Source organism: Pomacea canaliculata, linkage group LG11 (assembly GCF_003073045.1).
Source record: "Pomacea canaliculata isolate SZHN2017 linkage group LG11, ASM307304v1, whole genome shotgun sequence".
Taxonomy (NCBI): Eukaryota; Metazoa; Mollusca; class Gastropoda; order Architaenioglossa; family Ampullariidae; genus Pomacea; species Pomacea canaliculata.
The window spans coordinates 8,652,319-8,677,558 of NC_037600.1; the positions used below are offsets into that span (position 1 = coordinate 8,652,319).

Consider the following 25,240-nt stretch of genomic DNA (forward strand, 5'->3'; position numbering starts at 1 on the left):
TCATTCATAAAATAGAAATGGCAACCGAAAAAAAAAACGATTTATAAGTTAAACTCCAGTCTCTTTTGACCCCCCCACAAAGTGTGTGAGATAAAAGATACAATACCTTCCTGGAGAAACAAACTATACATGTATAGGTTTTGTAGATTTACAAAATAATATACCACTGCCCTATCATCTATTAAGAATATGTATGCACGTACACGATTTTTCCCATTAAAATGTCTCATCTCACTCAAAGGAGAGTATTAAATTTCTAGTTTGTAGTTGCACTTGCTTCATCACTTGTTACTTGTTCTGGAGTGTGACAAAAGGGGGGGGGGGCATCATCAATGTTAAAGGGATACAACTTTTGGTGACGCGGTTTACAAGGTTATCTGTTCATGGCTTTGTTGGAAAAATTATGCGATAGGTGGCGCTTTTTCTTGACTCAACCAACCACCAACTCCGCTACCATACGCCATCTCTTTCCTTTCTAGTACGCCATTTTGCAGAAAGATCATGGCCGAGGACTCCAATAACGCATTTGCGTCCGCTCTCGCTAGAGCTAGACAGGTAAAACAGTAGAATAGCATAAATTTGTTGCGTGTAACTTTCACAGCATAGAAGTATATTATTTTCTGATTATAGCGATAAATAGCGCCTTGAGAATTCCAAGTACAAGGATGTCAGGCTTTGCCGGGAAATTCGCCCGGGTGGGCGTCATAAAATGCACGTGGTTTTCTACTTTGCTTCAATCGCTGCTGTATATGACATGTTTAAATAAAGAGAAGTGATCTTTGTTTTCAAAACAGTTTCGTTATTCTGACAATAACTTAGGCAATGAATATTACCACAGCGATCACTTCCCAGCTCAGATTTCTTCCGATTGACCTTGCGGTTGTTACACGAGGCCGATAAGCCGATTAGACTGAAATGAAAGCTCTGTTAACAAACTTATATTTTAATATTATTAAAGAATGAAAATATTTTTTTGTGAGGATATTGTTCAGGCAGTGAACACGAATCAAGTTGTAAAAGTGTTTCTCTCTTCCTTGAATAAATATGCATGCTGCTTATACTGCGAAAAGATGGACGTGAAAGTGTAATTTGCAGACTTGGCATTGGGTTGACCGACTTAACTGGTTATATCCCGTCACACTTACTTGTCCAAACGTACTTTTGCTAAATTTAATATAAACTTGACGCGACACACTATAATTGTTACTGTATAGATCAGTTTCTTCAAAACAGCTGTGATGACACTACTACAAACTACATAATTCACAAAATCTTAGCATTTAATCCAAAGTTGATTTCATCTCTATATTTGAGAATTATAATTGATGCTTGTTTTTTTTATGCGAGCTGGAGGGGGGGGGTAGAAGCATGTCTCTCATTGTACAGTTAAAATTTTGTCATGTTATATACAGCATGGACACTTGTATAAGAAGGCATTAGACAATGATTAAAAATATAGTAAACTAATAACTTGCTGTGTAGAAGAATAGACAGTCATTAATACATTTGTTCGTTTACTAAGTGATTACTAAGCAGTGTGCAGAAATGAATACTCAAAAACTAAACCCAGGAACAGAACTTCCCAGTCTAAATATTATCCACACTGGTGGATATAGCTGATTGAGATAAGCTGGCTAAGAACTGCATACCTTGAATACCACTCTAATTATGACAGAATATAAAAAATTTCGAGCATGACAACATCGCAGAAACTAACGGCACTAAAGCTGATCAAAATATTGCGCCAGATATTTTCCAGTCATAATTTAATGTGTGTGCTTACTCTTAAAGAGCATGTAATATAAGAATTAAATCTTCTTGGCCATATTTTCTTTCTAGACAGTCATTTTCCTTTTTTATAATATTTTCCAGTTTTTTTTTTTTTTAGTGCAATAGATTAACATGGGATATCAGATTATTTGGAGGTCCTACTGAATGCATTAAGATGTTTTCTTCCAGCCTGCACCACTGATTCCTGAAAATAGTGTAGGTCAATGTGTTTTACAACACTTGACAACAAGCAAGTTTCAGCATCAAAATTTCGTAGTTTTCATTTTCTTCACTGACGCATTAAGCATGTTTTAGATTTGGGGGAATCAATTGTGTGATAGTTTTCACTCTGCAGTTTATTTCATTTTCCCACCCGATTTCCTTTTTCACAAAAACGCCAAAAATGTGTATTGCTTGGCTGAGATATTTAATTTTTATTTTGGTATATTTGTTTTCTCAGGATAGCTTTTGGCTGTGCATCCATAAAGCTGTTCATAGAACGTGTTAATGTGTTTAATTTAATGATTCTTCAACATTTTTGTAGAATTTCCTTAAAGCAACAAAGTTAAATGTTTAGGATCATGGTCATGCTGGAAGAAATTTTGAAAGCTTCTAATGATATTTAACACAAGAACCCTTGAATAAGGACATGGTTGGACAAATCTCACCCCCTTTTCCACACCCCACATTCCCAGTTTTAATTTTGTTAATTTTTGTTTTTTATTTCCTGTATTTGTATCTTTTTTGTTTTGGGAGGAAAATAAGATTCCCTTGTCCAGTTCTAACTCTGCAGAAATTAATTTGCGGATAAGTTATCCCCTTTTGCCTTTTTGTATTGAGCGGTTTAGATACTGCTTCCTTACAGTACTAGTCAGTGTCCACTTTAATACTCTTACAGATAGCAGCCAAGATAAACCAGCCTGGCGCGGGGGATGCACAGCCACAAGGTATCAAGAGACCTTTTGACGACGAAGCCTGCTTCGGTAATTTAGCCTGCTTGCTCGTCCACACCTTGCACCACAGAGCTTCGGAGACAAATGTTTAGGCTTTTCTCCCTTGACTAGATGACTGTGGTGCTAACTCGCAGTTGCCCAAAGCTAAGGAAGTCGTTTTAATAACGAAGAGGCTTAATGGAAGTCGGTTCTACTGAGTACGGCTAGCATTGATAGAGTAGTAGTGACAGGGTTTGACCGGCAGATTTCAAGGTGAATATTCCACCCCCTTCAGGAATTACTGCATTGTCATCAGAGATTTATATTTAGACCTCCACAACATATGCCAGTGACCTCTGGTTTCTAAATCAGAAACAAACCTTTAAAAAAAAATTCCCCTCGGCAGATGTCTACTGCATGTTTCATTTGAATGAAGCGATTTGAAAGACTTTAAAGGAATCTTGCTAGAAAAGTTAATTTGCTTTTTATCTTATTCTTATTTTATTACTGTAAAAAATTCACAATTGCGGAATAAAGGCTTCTGTCCTCTGGACTGATGTTTGGACATAGAGTGCAATCAACTAATAAGGAAGAGTAGGCAGCGCTTTCACCAGTAGCTGGCTTCATGTGGCGTCAACAATTGAGTGGAGTGAATTTTATTTTCCTTTTGTATATTGGACTACAGTACATGTATTGTCTGTTATATACGTCGTCACAATGGACACTTTTTCCTTTTTCCTTCGGAATTTGATTTCTATGTCTGGTGTGCAGTGATGTGTTTATAATAAAGTGGAGGTCTTGGTCATTGATTCTATTTTCACATTCCCTATTCCACCCTAAAAACACCTGTTGTGGAGTTATTTGTATAGTTAGAAAGAATACTGATATAAAACACGCATTTATTTGCGTATGAAGTTTATATTTAGTCCACACAGAAACGACTTCCATTTCCAAAAGTGACGGTTATGAAAATGTTATGGAGTTTTTTTTGTTGTTGTTTTTTTTGTTTGTTTTTTTTTGTGAAAAATAAAGTTTTTGCCATCCAATGATGTTTGGAATAGAGAAGGTGAAAGATTTTGTTTTGGTTTTTTTGTTTCAGGTGAGCCCGATTCAAAGAAACCCGCCCATGATCGTGAGTCAAAATTTTCTTTTACTCAGCTGAGACTTCAGCCCTGGTGCTGTATCCGATCCGAAAAGCTGAGGGCAGATTTTTCCAGACGACTGGTGGTCTCTAATCTTCACAACATGCAGTAGAATGCATGTCATTCAAACTGTCTTTGCACAAATGTATTTCATGCTAAATTGTGGGGTTTTTTTACTTTTGCAGCCAGTTCTGCAAATCAGCCACACACCAGGCATCATACTTAAACTGTTGTATTTTGGTTTAGTAGTCTTAAGTTATTGGTGCTGCATATGCTTAGTTACTGCTAGTCTGAATGGGTTTTCAGCTGTCTTTTTGTGTTACAGCAGCAATAGGCGGCATTGGAGCCCAGTTACAAGCTCTTGCCAACCAGAGTTCAGTCCCAGTGTCCAGGTTGATAACTATTTGGACTATTTATCTTATATTATAAACAATGTTAATTCATTCTTTTCAAATTGTATTTTCGGTAAAAAAAAAAAAAATCATTTCTGAGTTTATAGCTATAATCAGTTGTTTTTTTTTTTTTTTTAAATAATGGTAAAGGATAGGGTCACAGATTTGTTTTTTGTTGCAGTGAGGCAGCTCAGGCAGCACAAGAGGCTGCAGCACGAATTAATCGACAACTGGGACTAAATCCTGCGGACGGGGTCATGCAGCCACAAAAACCAGGCCCCCATGCTGGGCTGGGGCTTGTTACTACTGAGAACTACCATGTTCCTGACAAAATGGTTGGATTGAGTAAGTGGCTTTTGTAAACTAACACTTAAGTGCTTTGTTGCTAAATTTTTACTATTTAAGTATGATGCTACCTCACTAGTGTTTTTATCAGTTCATTCTTTAACTTTTTAAAATTTGTCCTTTACCTGACAGTTGTAAAAATATTCCTTAATGATTACTCAAAGCGTGTAGGTGTTTCATTTTGAAAATGACCTTTTAATCCTATTTACACCCTTTCCAAAATCTCTCATCACTCGTAAATTTGTGGCTGTTTCAGTTATTGGCAAAGGGGGTGAACAGATAACAAGGCTGCAAGCCGAGTCTGGGTGCAAAGTTCAAATCGCACCAGGTAAGAATTTTTATCTTGGCTTCAAAAGCACCTATTTATATTCTGTAAAACTGTACTGCTCCATTGTAAAGATATTTTTAACCTGATAATAATAAAACTATTAAAAACTTTAAAAAGAATAGCAATTATAATAAATTTTTAATTTAAGCAATGAATCAGAAAACCCTAAATCACAGATTGTTGATTTTAGTGTTTTTGTAAAGTACGAGCTGGTATCTAAATTTTTGAGCATGTTTATTATGAAATTCTTGAAGTATATTGAATTATTGAAGTATATTCTTTAAATATCCAGGTGTTAGACTAAATTTGACATTGATTGTACATAGTGAAAGCTTTCCAACTTCAGAACAGTGTTATTCTTGCATTGTAATCAATTTCCTAGTCTGTTTGCCTGCACCATCCATAGCTGTTGCACAGTGATAGGTGGTGAGCAACTTAGGATATCCATAATATTTATGGATAACATCTAATTTTTGAATTGGTAGTGTTGGTTTGGTAAAAAAGATATGCAGAATTTTATGTGTTTCGATTGCTTCAGACAGTGGAGGCATGCCTGAAAGGCCATGCACCTTAACAGGAACTCCTCAAGCTATAAGGTATTTCATAACATTTTTACAAAGTTCTTGCTGGAGAGAAAAGGGTTGTGTATGAACTGGTGTCCACATTAAAAGAAAATCTTGCATCGAGTTAAATTTGTCATTTTGGTCTTTTTTTTGTAGTCTTGTATACTTCTGATTATCTTTATAATGTTAATTATAAACTGTTCCAGATTTAAAATTATTCACTGCATAAAGACCACTTACAAGCAAGAGAATCAATGTGTTACAAATATTTAACAGAAGATATTTCAATTTGGTGCTATTTTATAACCTTATATGTTTATATTATTCGTCCTGAATGATCTGTGTGCAGTATATGTAAGCAGTTGATCCAGCAGATAATTGACCGAGGAAATGCACCACATATGGGTATGGAAGGTGGTACTGAAAACCAGTCTGTGGTTGAGATGTCAATCCCCGGGGGCAAAGTTGGTCTTGTCATTGGGAAAGGGGGAGAAACAATCCGACAGCTGCAGGTGATTTATAAATGATTTTAAAGCCTTGTTCAATTGCTTATAGATTATGTGGTCTGAAACCAATCCTTTAAGTTAGTACTGTTAGATTAAGGTTCGGCATATACTCCTAAAATTAAAAGCAATATTGTGAATATCTTTAAGGGTTTTTTCATATAAAGTAACAAAATAACATAAATATCACTTTTAAACTGTTGGTAAGGTTAGGGGCGCCTCAGAAAAATAGGCTTGAGGTGTCATCATATTCAAGATGACACTGTATTTGCATACTTTAACATATAATAAAACGGATTGCAGGGTGTTCTTGAAAGATTTATGTTTGATGCTGAATAAAATTTTTAACATCTACTCTAATCAGTTTTATCCCCAATACCGAAAATGGCCCATTTGAGCCTTGTTTGCGCAGTCGCAATCTCACGAAGACCAAACTGTTGTATACCCTTTGAAACGGCAGTCTGACCCTAACTCACTACACAAGTGAAAGGCCTATGCTGTCTATTTTTAAACCAGGTCACCCTTTTTCGCATCATATGCTGCCATTTGCTTCGTGGTTTCCATTAAAAACTTTAAAACGAAGTGATTTGTTTGGTTTGTAACCCTAACAATGAGCACTTCCATCGTTCCCAAAATGTCTGATGCTGTTGATTCATTCTAACTCATTTGCACTTGGGGCATAGTTTGCTGAATATTGATCTAGCTAATGTGAATGGCTCTGTGTACCAGTTTTCTAATTGCCCACAACTGTTTTAGTTAAAAGATTAGATACGCTGAATTTTGTAATCATATCCAGTGTAACAATGTAGAATCACAATACAGTCAAATCTCGCTACTATGCCACCTACCGGGACCGAGTGGCATAGTAGTGAGGGTTCGTAAAAACGGCTTTATTTGCTCAAGTTACCCGTTGGTCCAAAGCTCTCAACAATCGTCTGCTGGCACTAGCTGTCTCCTCTCATTCTCCCCCTCACCTCTTCATCCTACACCCCTCCGAACCACAGCTGCGCACCTGCATCCTGTTGCTAGTTGACCCCCTCCCGCTCTCCCTCTATCACGGGGCTGTCACCTGGCTAACGACTACCCACCCCCCATCGCCAGCCTCCACCCTCCCTGAGTGGGTGCTATGTTCCATCCCACTAAACTGCCATGTCCCACACTACCATACAGAATGATAACCGAGCACCGCGCGGAATTTCACAACTTGTGTCTTTTAACAATCACACAATAGTGGCATAGTAGGGGGTGGCATAGTAAATTTTTTTTTGCATTGAATTTAAAGTCGGGACCGAGCAAAGGTGGCATAATACCAAGAGTGGCATAGTAGCGAGATTTGACTGTATATCACAAAATGTTCTAATTAACATGTGCCACTCAAAACGACCAGCAACTTAGGGATGACCCAGTCAAATTTTGATTCCTAAACAGATACACAAGGCTCATTAGTGTTTTTGTTAAAAAAAAAAATCCCTTTTAAAGTTGGATCTGGCATTCATCAAATCTAGTTTTCTAGGAACATAGCCAAGATTTCAGATGCTTAAATTCCTTTCCTTGTAAATAAAGCGCTGACCATTAGCATATTGTTAGTTGGGTTGTAAGTCATGATTTTGATTGGCTCATTTTGAACATTTGGCATTTTTCTAATTTGGGTTTTGATGTATAGGAACGTGCTGGTGTAAAGATGGTCATGATACAAGACAGTAATGCACCTACTGCTTCAGACAAACCGTTGCGCATTACTGGTGAGCCAAGCAAGTGTCAAGTAAGTGTAATAAGCTCACTATCGCAATTGTGTCTTAAAACCGCGAAACCTTGGTCTGATAACTCATCATAACTACGGGTTATATATTTCCACATAATAACGTAAGTGTCAGATTTGCAAAGTTTTTGAAATGCGGCAATGTGACATACCGAAAATTATAGTAAGTCTTTAAATGCTTTCATTCTTTCCTCCCCACACCACCACCACCACCCCACCCCACCACCCCTCACAGTTTTCACACAATAAGTACACTTATTTTACGATATAATAAACATTTCTGGATCTTTTTCCTGATTTGGACCGAACAAATTATGAAAGTTTGCTGATAGATATTTGTTTTCTATAACTATTTGTTCCCGATTATTTAGAAATGAAACCTGAACGGAAGTGTCAGTATCAGGTACCTAGTGAATTTTCAATTAGGTTATGCGGTGATGAAAAATGTCAACGTCATATGTGACGATGAACAACAGACCATTAAAACAAATAAGTGAGTTTGCGTGGAATATAAGTAAAACTGTTTAATCTGCAAGGCAAGCTGATCATAAGGCTTTTTTTATAAAACATAGACACTGAGAAAACAAAGAAGAGAACACAACAAAAAGTTGATAGTTTCCGAGCAAGAAAGCTGTTGGGGTGAAATTTATAGTCCTGACATAGTAGGATGTTCAGTGTAGCATATAAACACTGAAATATATTTTTCAAAAATGATCTAATACAAGATATATTTATTTTAAATCTTTAAGCTTGAATTTCTCTGTTTGCCGTTTCTGACAATCAGTACTTAATCTAAAAACCTGATTCTCAAGATTGGCTTGTGCTACAGCAGTAAAATTTTGCAGTTTTGTTTAAAAATGTATAAGCTACAAAGTGATGCATGTGAGATTATGGTATAAACATTACTTTTGATAAAATTAACACTTTTCTAAAGCTTTAATTACCACATTCACACTGAGTCAGATTTCTTATGTCTCCTAGAAATCTTGAGATATCAAAAAGGCTAATGCATTCCTTTTTATATCAGTGCCTCTAGTTTACAAAAACTAACCCTAACCCAAAACCTTTGGTATATGACTTATGGTATTGTGTACATGATTTTTTAAAATACGTGTACCTTTTGAAACAAAAACATCGACCAAAGTCACAATTTTCACTTTTAGGTACTCAAAAACGGTTTTAAAGTGCCCTAACTATGTTATTTTGTAACTCTATATTAAAAAACCCTTAAAGATATTTAAAATATGGATTTTAATTTTTGGAGTGTACTGGTTACCTTTAGGGCCTATTTTTGAAACAATAAGTTTTTTGTTTGAATTTTCTGAATGTCTCACATCTTTCCAGTTTTCGAATTGGTAGTTTGTATTTTAAAAAATAAAGTACTCCTGCTACTTTCAGCGTGCCAAAGAAATGGTACTTGAACTTTTGGCGGAAAAAGATATGCATGGTGGCATGGGCACATTCAACAATTATGATGGAATGGGCCATGGCGGCGGCGGCGGTGGTGGTGGTGGTAGCGGGCCAGGGGGAATGGAGGTGAGAATTTAATATGCTTAGAGCCTTTTAATTTAAAAAAAGCACATCGTTAGAACCTGACAGTATGCTATTGCTTTTTCAGGTGTAGATAATGTGCTATAGAAAGATCGGAGGGTCTGTTTTGATCCCAAAATTGTAATAATGGGATCTTACTTATCCTTCGCTACATAAACATCTTTTTTCTTTGGTTTGTTGTGCGTTCTGTATGTTAAATAGTTAAGCATGCTAAATATAGAAATAGATTTGAAGAACCGTTTTAGTGGTTTGCTAATTTAGGATACTGTTTGAAATAAATGTTGAAAAATAATATTTTGTACTTATAACATATTTATAACATATTTAATGTAATCACTTAAATTATTTTCTACTTGCTAGATTATATTTTTTTTTATTTTATTTTATCACTTATTTTGAAGACTTCATCCTTGTAAAGGAATTTTGCTTTAGAAATAGCATTTGACCTAAATGAATTGCTTTGAACATAGGTATCAACAGACATTGCAGTGCCAATTGATTTTTATGCCAGATCTTTTGTACCCAAGGATTTTTACTAAAAAAGAACTATAGAGCACATCTTACAGCTTGGTGTAAAGCTTATGCTACATCAAGTGTCAAATGTGTGCAATAGTAAATTTGCAAGAATTCGCGGATACCATCTAAGGGGTGCTTAGCTCTGATATTTGGTATTTGATAAATAACTTGCCACAGAGTTTTTCACACATCAAGGTTAAAATGGTTAACAAGTGCAAAAATTGAAAATCTTTATCTGTGAAGTCATTTTTCAACAAAGATCAAAATATGAAAGATATCTGATGAGGGTATCATATGTTGCTAATGTGATGGCCTAGGCACAGTATTAGAGCTTAGTGCATTAGGTGTCAAGAATGTGAAAAAGAGAAGTTGCAAGGATTTGGGAATGCCACTTTATGAAAAACTTCATGATATGGTGTTTGATAAATTCCTTACCATAGTGAATTTTTGTTTACAAATGTATTCTTGGTACTTTTATGTTAGTACAATGTCATAAGGAAGTTCTGAGTGATGACGCGGGCACATCATTAGAGCTTGGTGCTAAGTTTTTACTGCATCAGGTGTCAAGAATGTGCAACAGAGAAGTTGCGAGGATTCGCAAATGCCACTTTGGGGAAAAACTCCATAGCAAGTGATGTTTGATAAATGCCTTGCCACAATGTCTTTTGTATTTGTGATATACAAATTGCAACTCATTTGCCTCCAGGAGACGTAGTCTTGTCAAACTGTTTTGTAGAGGCTTTTTTTTTTATATTTCAAACAATGTATGATTATGTGCTGGCAGATTCCTGTTCCACGCCAAGCTGTTGGTCTTGTAATTGGCAAAGGTGGGGAAATGATAAAAAAAATTCAAGGAGAGACTGGTGCCAAAGTGCAGTTTAAACCAGGTAAGCAAGTACTCCCTTATTAGCTACACATTGTGATGTTAAAGGGCGGGGAGTGTGGTGGTTTGGATAAGGTATGGAGTTGCTTTTTTTTAAATGGAATATCAGGCTAGGGTTGGTCTAGGTTACAATATTTAAAAACAATCAAAAGAAGTATAATCATGGTAAACTAGAACCATTAGATTTGAAACAAATATTCTTCGTGACTTATTTTCCAAACATTAACTCTGTTCTGTACAGTCCATCACACATCTTTACTTTAAATTTAGAAAAAATCAAAATGTATATTTTTTTTTACCTAACTTGTAAATGTTTCCAAAAATAAATTTCGTTAAAACACAAATGATTGTTTAGAATGTAAGGTTAATTGCATTTTTTGTTTAAATAAAGATGTTTTGATGTGTATTTTTAGCACCTGCCCTTCCCAAACCTCTGAACCTGATATCAAATATTGCTTATGTTTGAATCTTGTTTATGAACACAGCAACCATAATAAAAACCTGATATGTCAAATATCTGTAAAAGTAGACACCAGTCAGATTAAAGATGAGTTTTCTTTAAGTTAATAAATTTACACTTGCCCATTTGAATTTCTAAATGAACGCTTTTCACGGCTACTTAAATAAGTGTACGATCTGAATCATCACTATAAGGTATAGTGATGTGCTTTAAATCATTTTCATATGTATTAACCATACTCTGCCTTCTTTTCCCTCCCCCCAACCCCCCTCCCCTCAAAAAAAAACCTTTCCAGTGATAAAATATGAATTGATAATCTTAAAAGATAGCTTAAATTCAAAATTTTCAATGAAACCACTTTTTTGTTAGTAAGAAGTATTCTGTCACCAAAAAATTAAGTCTTTAAAACAAAGAATTTCGGTTGCAGGGTGGTATTTATACTTTGAGTGTTCTGTATACAAATACTAGTATATATTAAAAAATGACAAGTCTGTTTAGAGGTATGTGCAACTAAAGGCACATTTGTCTGTGCTTAATTCGTTTGCTTATTTTTAAGTTTGTATATTTTTAGACATTGCGAGAAAAATGTGATTGGATCTAGTTTCCTGTCATAAGACGGCTTATTTAACACCTACATCTTTTGCTTCACGTAACAGATGATGGCCAGAGTGAAGACCGCCTTTGTGCGATCACAGGTTCACCAGACAAAGTGCAGAATGCAATTAGCATGATCCATGAGCTGCTTGCCAATGCCAACGTAAGTTAAGAAATTTTTTATCACCAGCAAAATAAGACATAAAGTCATATGGTTTTACTTGGCATCCCAATGATCACGCTTGACAAACCGTTTTAAACTATTTTAGCAATTAGTTTGAAGTACAGTTTATTTTTAAAGAAATAAGTGTACACTTGTTATTATGGTAGAAGTTTAGAAGGGAGGGGTAAGGGTGTAAAAGGCCACGTCAAATGAATTCATCACCTTATGATTTCAGCATCCAAAACTTAAGAAAATTTTCTACATTTATTTTGTTTAAGTCACTTTCTGTTTTGGGATGGTTGGACATGCCCAAGATTTAAATTTTATATCAGCTAGAGTGTATACTGGTGTTAAGAGTTATGTTTCCCCATGGGCAGATTGATGGCCCAGATTTCCGACAGCAGCATTCCAGAGAGGTAATTTCAAAATATATACCACTTTTGCCTTGAGTGCAAATTTTTTTTAAATAAAAGTTTGTGGGTATATATATATTTTACAACATGTGCTTTTTCAGCGTGTAGAGTACATTTAAATTTCATTTTATTTAAAGTATCCATGGTAATAAAATTGCAATTGTTGTATAGTGTGTTTATCTTGATAGCTTATAAATCAATATTTTATTCTTGAAAGCAGAAGCTGTACACAAAGACAAGTAAAACTGAAAACTTTTTTTAAAGGGAGTGTTTAGATCAAAATGTGCCACAAACAGAAAATGTTTTTAAAAAAAACCCTCACAGAAGTTCCTCCCCTTATCATCGTTTCATGTTGAATTGTGTGGGGTATAGGCTTCTGTGCATGCTTGTGCAGCTGTTCAAGTTCACCTCATTGTAGCTGTATTTTAAAGAACACATTTGTCTTTTAAACATACAGTTGTGGTATTCTTGTAAAAATACTTTAAAGAAGTTAAACGGACTATTGTACAGACAGAATTATAGCGGACAGAATATTTCAGATTAAGGGAAAATAAGGTTCATGTACCCTCTTTTCATTTGAAAGAGATTAAAAGTGTTATCTTCCAATTCTTCAAACTATAAAGCATACCATTAATATTGCGTAGTCAAGATCAGTTTCAAATACCATAACAGAAGTTACTCTTGTTTAAATGCCTCCCCTTAATTCTGGTGTACAGTAATATTGCTTTTTAGTTCCATCACTAGGGTTCAATAATGTAGATTGCATGCACTCTACTTCAGATCATAATAATTCAAGAAATTCTAGTTGCCTTAGAAAAGTGACGCATGCATGAAAAGTGAACTAATATTTTTGTTTGTTTCAGTACAATATTGGAGGTCGTGGAGGTGGTGGCTTTGGCATGGGCCGTGGTGGAGGTCCACCAGGCCGTGGTGGTGGTCGTGGTCGTGGCGGTGGTCCGTTCCCTCCTGGTGGTCCAGGCCGTGGTGGAGGAGTTGGTGGTGGTATGGGAAGGGGTGGCTATGGAGACCCCAACTTTCAGGATCAGACATCGTACTCTGTTCCAGCTGATAAATGTGGCCTAGTCATTGGGAAAGGTGAGATTTATTCCTTGTGATTTATGTAGATTTGCACTTGCTAGCCCTTTGTTACAAAATTCTTCTCAGTAAATTTTTTAAGAACAATTGTACTACTTAACATTTTTGTGTTGTTTTTTTTTTTCGGGATGGGTAGTCTTTCAGAGAAAAAAAATGGTTGCAAAAAGACTTCTTTCACCTGCAGGTGGTGAAACAATCCGGGAAATTAACAGACAGTCTGGAGCTCATGTGGAATTAGACAGAAATGCTCCTCCCAACATGGGCGAAAAAATCTTTACAATCCGTGGCACACCTCAACAAATCCAGCACGCCATACAACTAATCTGTGAGAAAACAGGAATGCAGGTGAATTATTCTGTTATAGTTTTTGTATCAGGTCGTAACTTTCCCCCCTTGGGCCTGTGGCCTTTGCTTGTCTACATCATAACTGGCTGGCATGTGCTGTATTATAACCAAAGCAGAAGTCTAAGGTTGAAGCATAAGGGAGAAAATACTGGAACCTGTTAGCATTGTTTCACCATGGATTACTTCCCTTTAAAAGCTGAAAAAAAGGCAACAAATCAGGCATTTCGTTATGTTTGGAAGTAGGCAAAACACTAGCACTGATGCCGAAAATGGCCCTTGTCTGAGCCTTTATAAAGCATACGACAATTGCGTGAAAGCCAACATGTACACTTTAAACCAGCAGTCTCTCCCCTAACTTTCTATACACATGAAAGGCTTATGGTAAAAATACTTTCTTAGCTATTTATAACTAAAATAGGTCACATTTTTCGTATTGTTCACTGCTAATGGCTTACGCTGGAGTTTCCTGCACAAAGGTGATCCAATTTGTTCTTGACCACAACAATTAACGCTTCTTTTTTCCTCAACCTGTTTCGCAACACAATAGGTGAGGGTATGTGTGGAAAATGATTTCATTCAGCATCAAAACACATTTTAAGGTGGGACACCTACTCCAATGAGTGAAATATTTGTTTTGAATATATATTTAAATGCTTTATATCCCAGAGTGTTAAAATACCATATTTGTAGTACATGGATAGTGTTTTTGGAAGCTACAATGAAAATTTTGATTTTAATCAACATTTTTCGTTAAAAACGTACAAGTATTTCAAAATTGCATACACACAATACCATATGTCATATACCAAAACTTTAGGTGTTTTTATAAACTAGAAACAGTGATCTAAAGGATATCCAATTAACTTTTTGTTATCTCAAGAGGTTTAGGAGATACAACCAGTCAAACATGGTACCCACCAGTAGACTCGGCCATTGGATTTTTTTTCCTCTTCAAATGCTAATTTCAGTCAAAGTAATGTTTCTACCAGGAAATCCATAAGCTATCCTTGAGTTTATACATTTCTAAATAAAACTGCAAAATTTGGATGTTGTAGCACAAGCCTATCTTGAGATATAGTTTATTTTTTATTTAAGCCGCTGCATCAAAACGGAAATAAGAAAAATTCCGGTTTAAAGATTGAAAATGAATATATCTAATATAAGATTATTTTTGAAAAATATATTTCTGAGTTTATATGCTACACTTGGCATCCTACTATGTAATTTAAGTCTATCCTAGTATCCCAGGACTATATATTAATCTTTAACAGCTTTCTTGTTCAGAAACCATAAGCTTTTTTGTTCCTCTTATTGCTTTCTCACTGTCTGGGTTTCAGGTATAGCCTTATAATCTGCTTGTCTGTGTTAGATTAAGCACCATTATACTTAAGAGTCCATGCACATTTGCTTATTTATTTTAGTGGTTTGTCGTTCATCATTACAATATTAATATGAGGTTAATATTTGTCTTTACCGCATAGTAAAATTTATTGAAACTTCCACCATTTACCTGATAGGGACGCTACTGTTTTCAGTTCTATGTAATCGTGGCCAAATGGTTATAGGCAGCAAATGTCCATCGGAAAACTTTAATAGTTCGTTCTTTCACTAAAACAGTTTGCGGGAAAAAGCTCCAGAAATGTTTATTATATCGCATAACAAGTGCACTCATTGTGCGAGGAAGTGTGTGTGTGTGGGGGGGGTAACGCAGGAACAAATAAAAGCATTTGTAGACTCGCTAAATAAAATTTACAGGATGCCGCATTTCTAATCAAAACCTTTGAAAATCTAAAAAATTTCCTACATATAAAAGATGTTACTATCGGAATTTTGTTAAATTGTCAGGGACGGTCGTTACTTGCACATCATCGCGATGTCATTTCGGCACGTGCTATTTCCCGAAACTTGTGTTATTTTGCTGTGTAGTCGCTGTATTTCGCTTGTTCAACTCCAAAGAATGTTTCTCACGCCAAGATTTCTTTTTCTCACTCATAAATTAAATGACATTTATTAAAATTGTGCGTCAATCCCAACTGAACTGGACTGAATCAAAAATGTCAGCCATTTTGTTGACGACGGAAGTTTTCATTGCTAGGACCAAGAACCAATCGGATCACGTCGTTTCAAATTTTGTACCGGAAACTACAATGTAAGCCAATGGCAGTGAACAATACGAAAAAGAGTGACATCATTTAGTTAAAAATAGCTTAAAAACTATTTTTACCATAGGCCTTTTACTTGTATAGTGAGCTAGGGGAGAGAATGCCGGTTCAAACGGTATACAACATGTCGGCTTTCGCGGGATCGAAATATGCGTAACCAAGGCTCAAAAAAGAGCAATTTTCGGTATCAGCACGAGGTTTGGAAACAAAATCGGTAAGGGTAGGTGTTAAAAACTATTTTATTAAGCATCAAAACACACATTTTTAAACAAAAACACCTCGGAATCTGTTTTATTATATGTCAAAGTACGCAAATCTGGTGTTAGCTGAAAATAGACCACGGCACCCAAAAATCGATATTTTACCGAGCCGCGTCCCACCTTAAACAAAATTCGAAATCTTGGGGGGGGGGGGGGGGAGTTGATTGTATTTCTAAGTACACAGATCTAATGTAAACTCAGAATCAACCATGGCACCATAACCTCGATATTTTCCAGAGCTGGGTACCATCTTAATCATTGTGCAACTTTCTACTTTGTTTCCCATGAGTATTGGATAGACTAGATTTCATGACCTGGCACTCTTTTGAGCAAATAAAGTAGCAACTGAGTGTATAATGTTTTTGATTAAATCATTTCAGGGTCCCCCTGGTGGTCCTCCAGGTGGTCCTATGGGCCCAGGACCTGGTGGTCCAGGCCCACAAGGCCCTGGTCATCAAGGTCCAGGTCCTCAAGGTCCAGGTTATGATCAATATGGTCAATATGGACAACCCAGGTAAGATTTATGATGATGTTATGAGGGTTAAGTCTTAATTGGTAGCCAAAATACAACCGAAGGTATTATCATTGAGAAATTTTACGTTTTATAGATTTACATTAGGTAAATGTTTGCAATTCAGTATTAAAAGATTGAAAAATTTTGAATAGACATGTTAAAGGTTGAGTGGTAGTATTCATGTCCTTTGTTTTCAATTTTGAGGAAATGATCTATTTTTCAGTCAACCTCCCCAACAGTATGGGGCTCCACAAAGCTGGAATGCTTACGGTAATCAATATCAACAGCAGCCGAATGACCCAAGTAAGTTCATTTCTCGAGAATTGATCGAAGCTTTGTTTTAGGTTTTTTGTTTTCGTTGTTTTATGTAATTAAGACCTTTTGGTCTAGGCTAAAAATTAAATGGGTATTTGTCTTGCAGGTGCTGACAAACAGGCTCAGGATGCCAATGCTGCTGCCTGGGCGGCTTACTACTCTCAGTACTATGCTCAGTATGGTCAGTACACACAGTATGCCCAACAGCAACAACAACAGCAGCAGCAGCAAGCCCCTCAACAGCAGCCACAGCAGGCGCCCCAGCAACAGCAGCCACAACAAGCGGCCACAACTAATTATGCCCAGCCCAGTAAGTGTCTAGCAGGGTCCTTATAAGTCCTTATATTTGCCATTCGGTCCTTACAATTCCTAACACACATCCTTACATTTTCTCTGTAACCCTTACAAGTTCTTATATTGATGAAATATTACCTCAGATTTTGTTATTCATGCCATTTATAAATCCACAAATTTATTTTCTGAGTCGACTTTAGCGCAAAATACAGAATATTTTCCTCTTTAATCACACGACTTACAAGTCTTGTTCGCGACGAGGACTTAAGTTACGTGAGATTTTAGTCTGGACAGATGACCACATTTCTTTGTCTTCTTGACAATTCAACAAATGCCTGGGGAGTGTTTTCAGAACTGGCTAAAGACAGAAAAATATCAAGACTCTAAAATAAACATTGTTCAGGATGTGCTGCTTGCGAATTATCCTGGAATCTTTCGTCAATGGGCAAAAGTGTTTTGAAGAAGCATGTGCTTACTGATAGACACAAGAAGCACATGAAAGTATTTCTGGAAGATCTGCACATTTGTGTTACAGATTACTTTCGTAATCAAGAATGCTTAAATAATATCTCAACGTTAAAAATAATAAATGGGCTTTTATGCTTGACAGTTTCAACTCTTTCCATTTTTGGTTTAGCATTAGGTCTTTTTAAGGTCCTTACTTGGCACCATCCCAGATTCCTGGGAACCCTGGTCTAGGATAGCGTTAGGTGTTTAATCAAGTAGAGACACACTAGCATGTTACCTACAGTTCCTTTGATACCATTGCGCATTCAGAAGAAGTAGCATAAAAAAATTTAGAAGATGACAAAAGGATGGCTTGTTTTTCCATTCAGATTCTGTAAGGTTTATGCTTATCTTTCAACTTTTCTCTCCTACAGCAATCAACCCACAGACAGGCCAACCTGACTACAGTGCAGCATGGGCAGAGTACTACCGACAGCAAGGACTGTACCATCAGGCCAACATGATTCTGCAGCAAGCCCAAGCCAATGCTATGCAGAACCCTCAGCAACAACAGGCACCACAATGAGATCCTTCTTCGTTGTCTGTATAGGTAAGTGTTTGTGTGTGTGTGTGTGTCAGGCATGGTAGCACTGTTCCTGTCCACTCATAAGTTGTCACCATTTTTGTTGTTGTTGTTGAGAAAGGCAAGTGCGTGGCTATTCTTATTGCCCAGGCCTAAGGTTTTTTCTTATCTGCTTACCTGTTTGACGGGCACTTCAGAGAAGAGGTGCCATAACCTAGTTTGGTTTTTTTTCTTTTCTTTTGAAGGTTGTGGTGCTATGCAGTTTTATTAAGTGGTTTTTACACATTTATAGCTTAGCTGCTTGGCGTTGATGGTATGAATGAAGGTCAGAATAGTTATCTTAATGTCTGAAAATACTGGTTACAACCGACAAATTTTTAAATATCTTGATTTTAGCTAATAAACTTCTGTAGGATCCTTGTAACTTTTTTAACGACATTTTATTTACTCTGTCTGCTCTAACCTGCTTGATGCACAAGTGCTGATAAAGTTAAGAAAATATAAAAATTCTGGTGATCGCTTCTTTTTGGTAGTAAACAGTATTCAGATAGTAAGCCTGTGGCAGCAGAATAGCCACTTAAAAATCCAGTGCCTCTTTAATTTTGTTGAAGACATCGTTGATAGCTCTTTTTATATGGTGGCAAGATTTTTTTGAGTTGGACATTGGACAGTTGTGTGTGTTTTTGGTCCCATTCCTCACAACATTTTCACACTATTGTCAGGCCACAGCTTGCTTTATAAATATTGCATTCTACGTCTTTTTTATCATGGCACATACTCATTGACGTAGTTGTTGCTTTGCACAAAGCAAAGCACAAAATAAATTACCCTGCCCACACCTAATCAGATTTTCTTGTTTATAGAAGAAATTGGGAATAGCTTTATGATAAATCATTTCACATTAAGGCATAAAACCCTTATAATTTTGATTGAATCCATGTCTAGGGACTGAGCGGGTGTTTTAGTTTATGGTCCAATGCCATAAAGGGTTTCAAGACCGAAAGCAACATCTGATCAGTAGGTACAGAACTACAGGCACAAGGCGCATGCTGATGTGGTTGTCATGGCATTAATATTACAAAGATTATTTTTAAAATATTATGTTTCGAAGTAATTTTTATTTCATGCAGTTTTAAGTAAAGTCATTGCATTTTTTCCCCTTGCATTTGACGTTTTTATTGCACATCTCACAAAAATCATTTGCTTTGAAAAATGATTCTCTGAAGATATTTTAGTCTGACGTGGCGTGGCAGCATCTGGAACGTTCTGTAAGTGGTGTGGGAAAGGGCTGGTGGCACACGCAAGGCAGCAAGAGCAGCTTCTCCATCCCAACCTCTGGGATTGTGGTATCAGGGATTAACTTCAGAAACATTTGGTCTAGATGTTTTTCCTATGTCAAAATCATGAATTTTTTGAATGCATTTTTGAAATGATGATGCTCTGTGCTAATTAAACAGTTAGCTTTTTAACATGTTTGTGGGGAATTTAAAAAATTTGACCCTTTGATATGACAAATGAACGGATTTTTCTAGCAAAAATTTGTCTACATTTCTTGCATTTTGTGTGCCGTAAACTCTCTTCAGGTCTAAAGTCTGGTGCAGGAAGGAAAGCTGCATTCATCTTGTTTACCTCTACTTTGAATGCATACGTTGACATGCCATTCCTTATAGAAACAGCATTCTTACTCATTTACCAGTTTCATGCTGTATTTCTATGCTGTTGATGCTTTAAGAAAGTTTCTGATGCCATGATGTGGTTCAAGCATTTTGACATGTCTTTCCTAATCTCCTAGTATGAATTGCCATGCTCTTGCCACCACAGGGGTCAGGGATGAAAAAGGTATATAACAGTGCTAAATCCTTTGTACAGTTGCACCCATTATAAAAGTTACTTTGCCTGCATTTAAACAATGTTTTAATTATGCAAGTGATCATCGTATCAAGCTGCCCTTTGAAGACTTATGCGTTATGATTTCATTATGCAGAAAGTGTAGGTTCGTCACTTACATTTTATTTTCTGGTTTTTGATTCATGTGCCAAACACATCTTTAATCATGTGTTACTTTCAGAAGTGCTTTAAGATGTTGCTCTTTTAATAATTGAGGTTGACAGATTTTATAAGGATAATGCCAATCATTTAAACAGAAATTGCGTCATTTTCACATACATATGTGGTCATTTACACACTCAGCCTGCAAATAATTTGACTTGCGATCTCAGGATTTGCTTTGCATCATAAGCACAAATTATCACAGTTCATGCAGTTGAAGGTTATGCATGTTGACACTTAATCCAGTATGTGGATTTAATGACATGGAATTTATGTTGTTTATCCACTTGCAATGCCAGACAATTCTTTTTTACCTGTTGGTTACTATGCACATGCTGTCGTTCATGCCTTGGTTTTTGTATGGAGTTCTCCATGATGTATGCATTTGCATCGTTACTTCGCTGGCCACGTGCCTTTTAAAACAAAAAAGCAGGTGCGGCTCATAGGCACATGGCTTGGTAGAAATCCTCACTAACCATGGACGAGGATGGGTCCTGCAAACACCCCACAAAACACCCTGCTCGCCATTCTGTAAGTAACAAGCAAATGTTGAATTGAAACTTGGACAGATGGTGCCAAAAACCTTTGATGGATTTTTTTTTTAGAAGCCCTATCATTCACAGTTATTCTTAAGGGATTTTCTTTTTAGTAAAATTTTAGGTTTGCCATGTTCGTTCATATGTCAAGCATTAATAGGTAGGCCTTCCACACACAGGTGAGTATGAACCTGATCTCTTTGTGAATGTGGTTGCATTGTTTTGTTGTTTTGTTTCTGTTTTGGCAGGGTTCCGGGTGGCTGCTTGCTCAGTCTTCTGCAGCGAAAAGCATAGTGTGTTCAGTATTCGATGTCTGATGGATCTTCACAAAAATGTCTCCTGCGCTAAAAGTTTGCCATAGCTAAGCTCATGCTCTCACTTTCTTCATCTTTACTACGTACTCTTCTAGCATTTGTCATGTTTTCCCGTAATTAATCTTAGTAATTTTATTGTAAGTTTGAGTGCTGAATATCCATACCACTAAGCCTTCTCAACATTTAAGGCCTGTCTTCTGTCTTCCTCCCCTAACAACTTTTTGGTGTTATTTACCCACCATTTCCTCTCTTGTCATCCACTTCTAATCACACCCTAATGTATCCATGTATACTTTGTAATTTAACAGTTTTTGATTTCAATTCTGAATTCGTGGAGAATACTTTTCTGCCCTGCCTTAGTGCTTTTTTCCCTTTTTTTAAGACTTATGGGTTTTTTAAATTTTTTTTTTTTTTGGTAAAAAGTTTTTATGCTAAGTAGTGTTGGTGGTTTGGGGTGTAGTATTGCTGAAAACAGCACATTCCAGGCACTGCATAGATTGACCGTATTTCTGTTACATCTGACTTGCAACAGCTACTGTATGTATAAAACTATGCCAGACACCAGTAAGAAGCTGAGGTGAAAAGTTGATTGTGTGTATTTGTGTGGGAAAGTGTGTAAACATGGGTGAATGGAAGGTGTATGTGGAATTTTATATTGCAGAATTTTTGTATGTTTTCCCCCCTTTCAGTTTTTTTAACAATGTCTTTGAAAAAAATGTTCCAAATGAAGATGTTACTTAGGCAGTGGACAACATCGGTTATTTTAATGTATAGATGCACGCTTTTTTTTTAAAAAAAAACAAAAAGCATGTAGTGGAAATATTTTCCACATTGAAAGGGACAGTATTCTATATTGAAATGGATATATTGTTATTTTTCGCCAATTGAGAATGTGCTTATTAAATACAAATATATAACACATTTGCAGCAGTTAACTGTGTGAAATTATAAGGGAAAGCTATATTTTGGAGGCTTGGGTTCTTTCTACAAAAAGAAAAAAAGAAGCAGAATTTTCCAATGTTATCTGACCATGTAAATACATAATACGCTATGAATGGTTGGTGTTACTCGATTGAGTGCAAAGGTATTTACACTGTAGGTATAGGAACAGTTTGTAAGTATGATGTTTTGCTGCATTGCTGCCCATATGCCACTCCTGACATTCTCACCAATGTTTGATTACTGTGCACAAACATGTTCTCCCTAGTATAATGTTGAAATCATGTCTTGCTCCTGGTTGCTTCTTTTACTTTGATGTCATGTTAAGGAAAACAAGGTGGGTTAAGCTGTATCAGCAAGGGTCATCTGGGTTGGGGGATTCCCCCCTTCTCTTTTTCTCACCCCCCACCATGTCCATGTTCTTATCTGTGCAGATGTATGTTGTTTCTTTCAGCAATCAGGGTGGCTCTCAGGTAAGGCTTATAATTTTAACAAATGTCTTTGCAGGTATTTTTAAGAAACAAAATGAAAATTTCTTAGTTTGCTCTTAACTTGTCCTTTGATCATGAAACATGCAATTTGTAAGTATTTGTGTTTTGCAGTCTGTAGCGTTTTAATACATTAGTGTAAGATGCCTTGATGCTAAATCCCCCAGTAGATCTTCTTTTGCAACCACTTAATATTATGATGAAGTCTGTTTACTCTTGTCCCATTTCTTGTCCATCTTTCCCTTGCCTTTAGATTGACCAGTATGACTTCAAGCTTATCACTAAGACATGCTGTTGTATTACTTACATTTGATAAATCTTGCCAAGTGATTTTGCTCACCTTTAAAAATGACATTTAATACTGTTGAAGTCATTCCAGGATTTGCATATTGTCTTTTAAAAAGTCATTATTTTGTCTTCTTATCCCTCTGCCATTTTGTTGAAACATTTGTAATCTGTTAACAGCCATGAAGTGTTTGACTGGTTATTGATCTCGAACTTGAGGTGTTTTTTTTTTTGTTTTTTTTTTTTTTAATAAGAAGGCTTAGTGCAAAGCAGTGCTCTATTTTTTCCATTTTATTGGCTCTAACATGTTTGTGTACATACTGCATGAATTTTTAGACCCATATAAATTGAAATAAGAAACGGCAACTCATGAATTTTTTGATGCATCAGCACGAAATCATCTCAGTCCATGCTGTCAATTAAACCTGGTAGAATCAGTTGTTGAACACTGTTCGTGATGAACATGAGTTAATTTTTTATGCCTTGTCAATGACATATATGATGCTGTCTGACTTTTAATGCAGGTTTATGCCATTTTTAAGAACACTTTTTTTTTTCATTTGGAAATTGTGGATGTAAATAGCATGAAACATAGGTTTTAATAGTGGGCGAAATGTGCAGATTTATTTATGTGTGGTAACCCATGCCATCGTACACAATGAACATGTCAAAGTATTTTCACTGCCTCAGTATGCCACAAAGTACCCAAAGAGCTGTTAATTTAAAAATGTGCATAAATAATGATGGTATAATGCTATATAATTCATGTCAAACTATTATAAAACTAGAATTGCACTTATTTTAACTTCTATTTGTACAGAGCATATTGCAATACTCGATGCTAAAAATTTTGCCCCTCCCCCTTTAATGGTCTCGATAAAGATATGTTTTTAACTTGATATCTTAATACATATGGCTGTTTTTTATTCTGTATTTGAATCTTGATCCAGTCAAATAGCCATGGAAACTGAACCCAAAAAACAATGTCTTTCACAGTCATGAAAATGCATCACATGTAATTTCCTTCCCAGAATAGGATTAAATGAAAGACTCTCATGACATGTATAAGCCTGGAGTTTTATTTGCCATTAAGTAGCCTTTTCTGTCTTGACATGCAACTAATTTTGATTGTTTCCTTGTATACGTACTTCCAACATGATGCTTGCATTGATATCATTAGTCGTGCTGTTGTCAGTTATGGGCGGCAAGGAAGCTGTGGGCTTTTTTTGCTGCTTCCCATCAATTTGAGATATCCAGCTGTGATAACTCGATGCCTGTAGGCAGTGATTTACCCCAGCGGGCGCAATGCACAATGACCATACATACAGTATAAGTTGAGATATATATATTATGATCAGATATTTGATGTGCGATGATACCAGTCAAATTGACATTGATGTACACTTTATCACATGAAAAATAAATAGCATGATACTTTTTAAATGAGGAATTGTATTGATTTGGTTATAGCATTGAAGAGCACTTATGAACTACAAGAAAGAGACCTTATAGTAATCTTTTGCATTGTTTTGGGATTACAAAGTCCCAGTTTAGTTTAATGACCTGTGAAGTGTTAAGATTTGATTCCCCCATATGGGGGTTATTTTTTTCATTTGAATGAACAACTCTGTCTGGATGATGAAGTAGTGCTAGAAGAGAACTTGAAGTTTGGAAGCGTGGGTGAGTTGTGTATGTGTGGGAGCAAGCTAGGTGCTGGCTTGACACAAGTTTGAGGGCCTATGGTAAGGTTGGACTTGAGTTATTTTTGACATGAACACAGTGCAGTCATGTATCAATACACCTCGGGTTTTGCATGTTGTCATTGTTAATTAATACCTGGTTCAAACATAACCTTACCTCTCAGAATTTGCCAGTGTACAGTTCATGCCTGTAAACAATGCTTTTGCTGTTATTAAAGGATTATCCCATGCACATTGTATTCCCCTTCCCCGTTCTTTGGCTTTTAGACATAACTGATTACTGGATAATATTGCTTGGTAATGTATGATGGACTTATCCTAGCTGATAATGTTTGCTTTAACAGTGAGTGTTTTAATTTTTTTTTATTTTGTTCACTTTTCCACTTAACGTATGCAGAGGCTTGTGACAAATTATTCTTGACAACATTCATGGGTCTGTTTTTTTTTTATAATCTTTTTGTTGAAAAATGCGAATGCTGTATCTGTTAAAGTATGTCATGTAATGCATATTTGGTTTGATATGTAACATGCAGATAAATAAATTTGTTGTACAACACTAATTCTGTTTTCTGATGTATACAGATAGCTGTGAAGAAAGTT

The 25,240-nt window shown here is 36.2% G+C and overlaps 1 protein-coding gene across 8 annotated transcripts; it reads left to right on the plus strand.

Moving 5' to 3' along the window:
* Positions 1–435: 435 nt before the first annotated feature.
* LOC112575853 (far upstream element-binding protein 1-like) lies at positions 436–25,200 on the plus strand. 8 transcript variants are annotated; one of them, XM_025257929.1, is made up of 20 exons: positions 437–555; positions 2,669–2,753; positions 3,802–3,834; positions 4,170–4,236; positions 4,418–4,581; positions 4,838–4,909; positions 5,448–5,505; positions 5,822–5,984; positions 7,639–7,737; positions 9,133–9,270; positions 10,586–10,688; positions 11,801–11,901; positions 12,279–12,317; positions 13,178–13,409; positions 13,594–13,754; positions 16,557–16,690; positions 16,914–16,993; positions 17,112–17,315; positions 18,181–18,356; positions 21,163–25,200. In XM_025257929.1, the coding sequence occupies exons 1-19, from the start codon at positions 502–504 to the stop codon at positions 18,330–18,332; spliced, it is 2,139 nt and encodes a 712-aa protein (XP_025113714.1). In that variant the 5' UTR covers positions 437–501; the 3' UTR covers positions 18,333–18,356; positions 21,163–25,200. The 8 variants fall into 8 exon arrangements, with proteins under 8 accessions (XP_025113718.1, XP_025113714.1, XP_025113713.1 ...); XM_025257928.1 differs by having other exon boundaries at positions 18,181–25,200; XM_025257930.1 differs by having other exon boundaries at positions 2,669–2,717; positions 18,181–25,200.
* Positions 25,201–25,240: the final 40 nt, after the last annotated feature.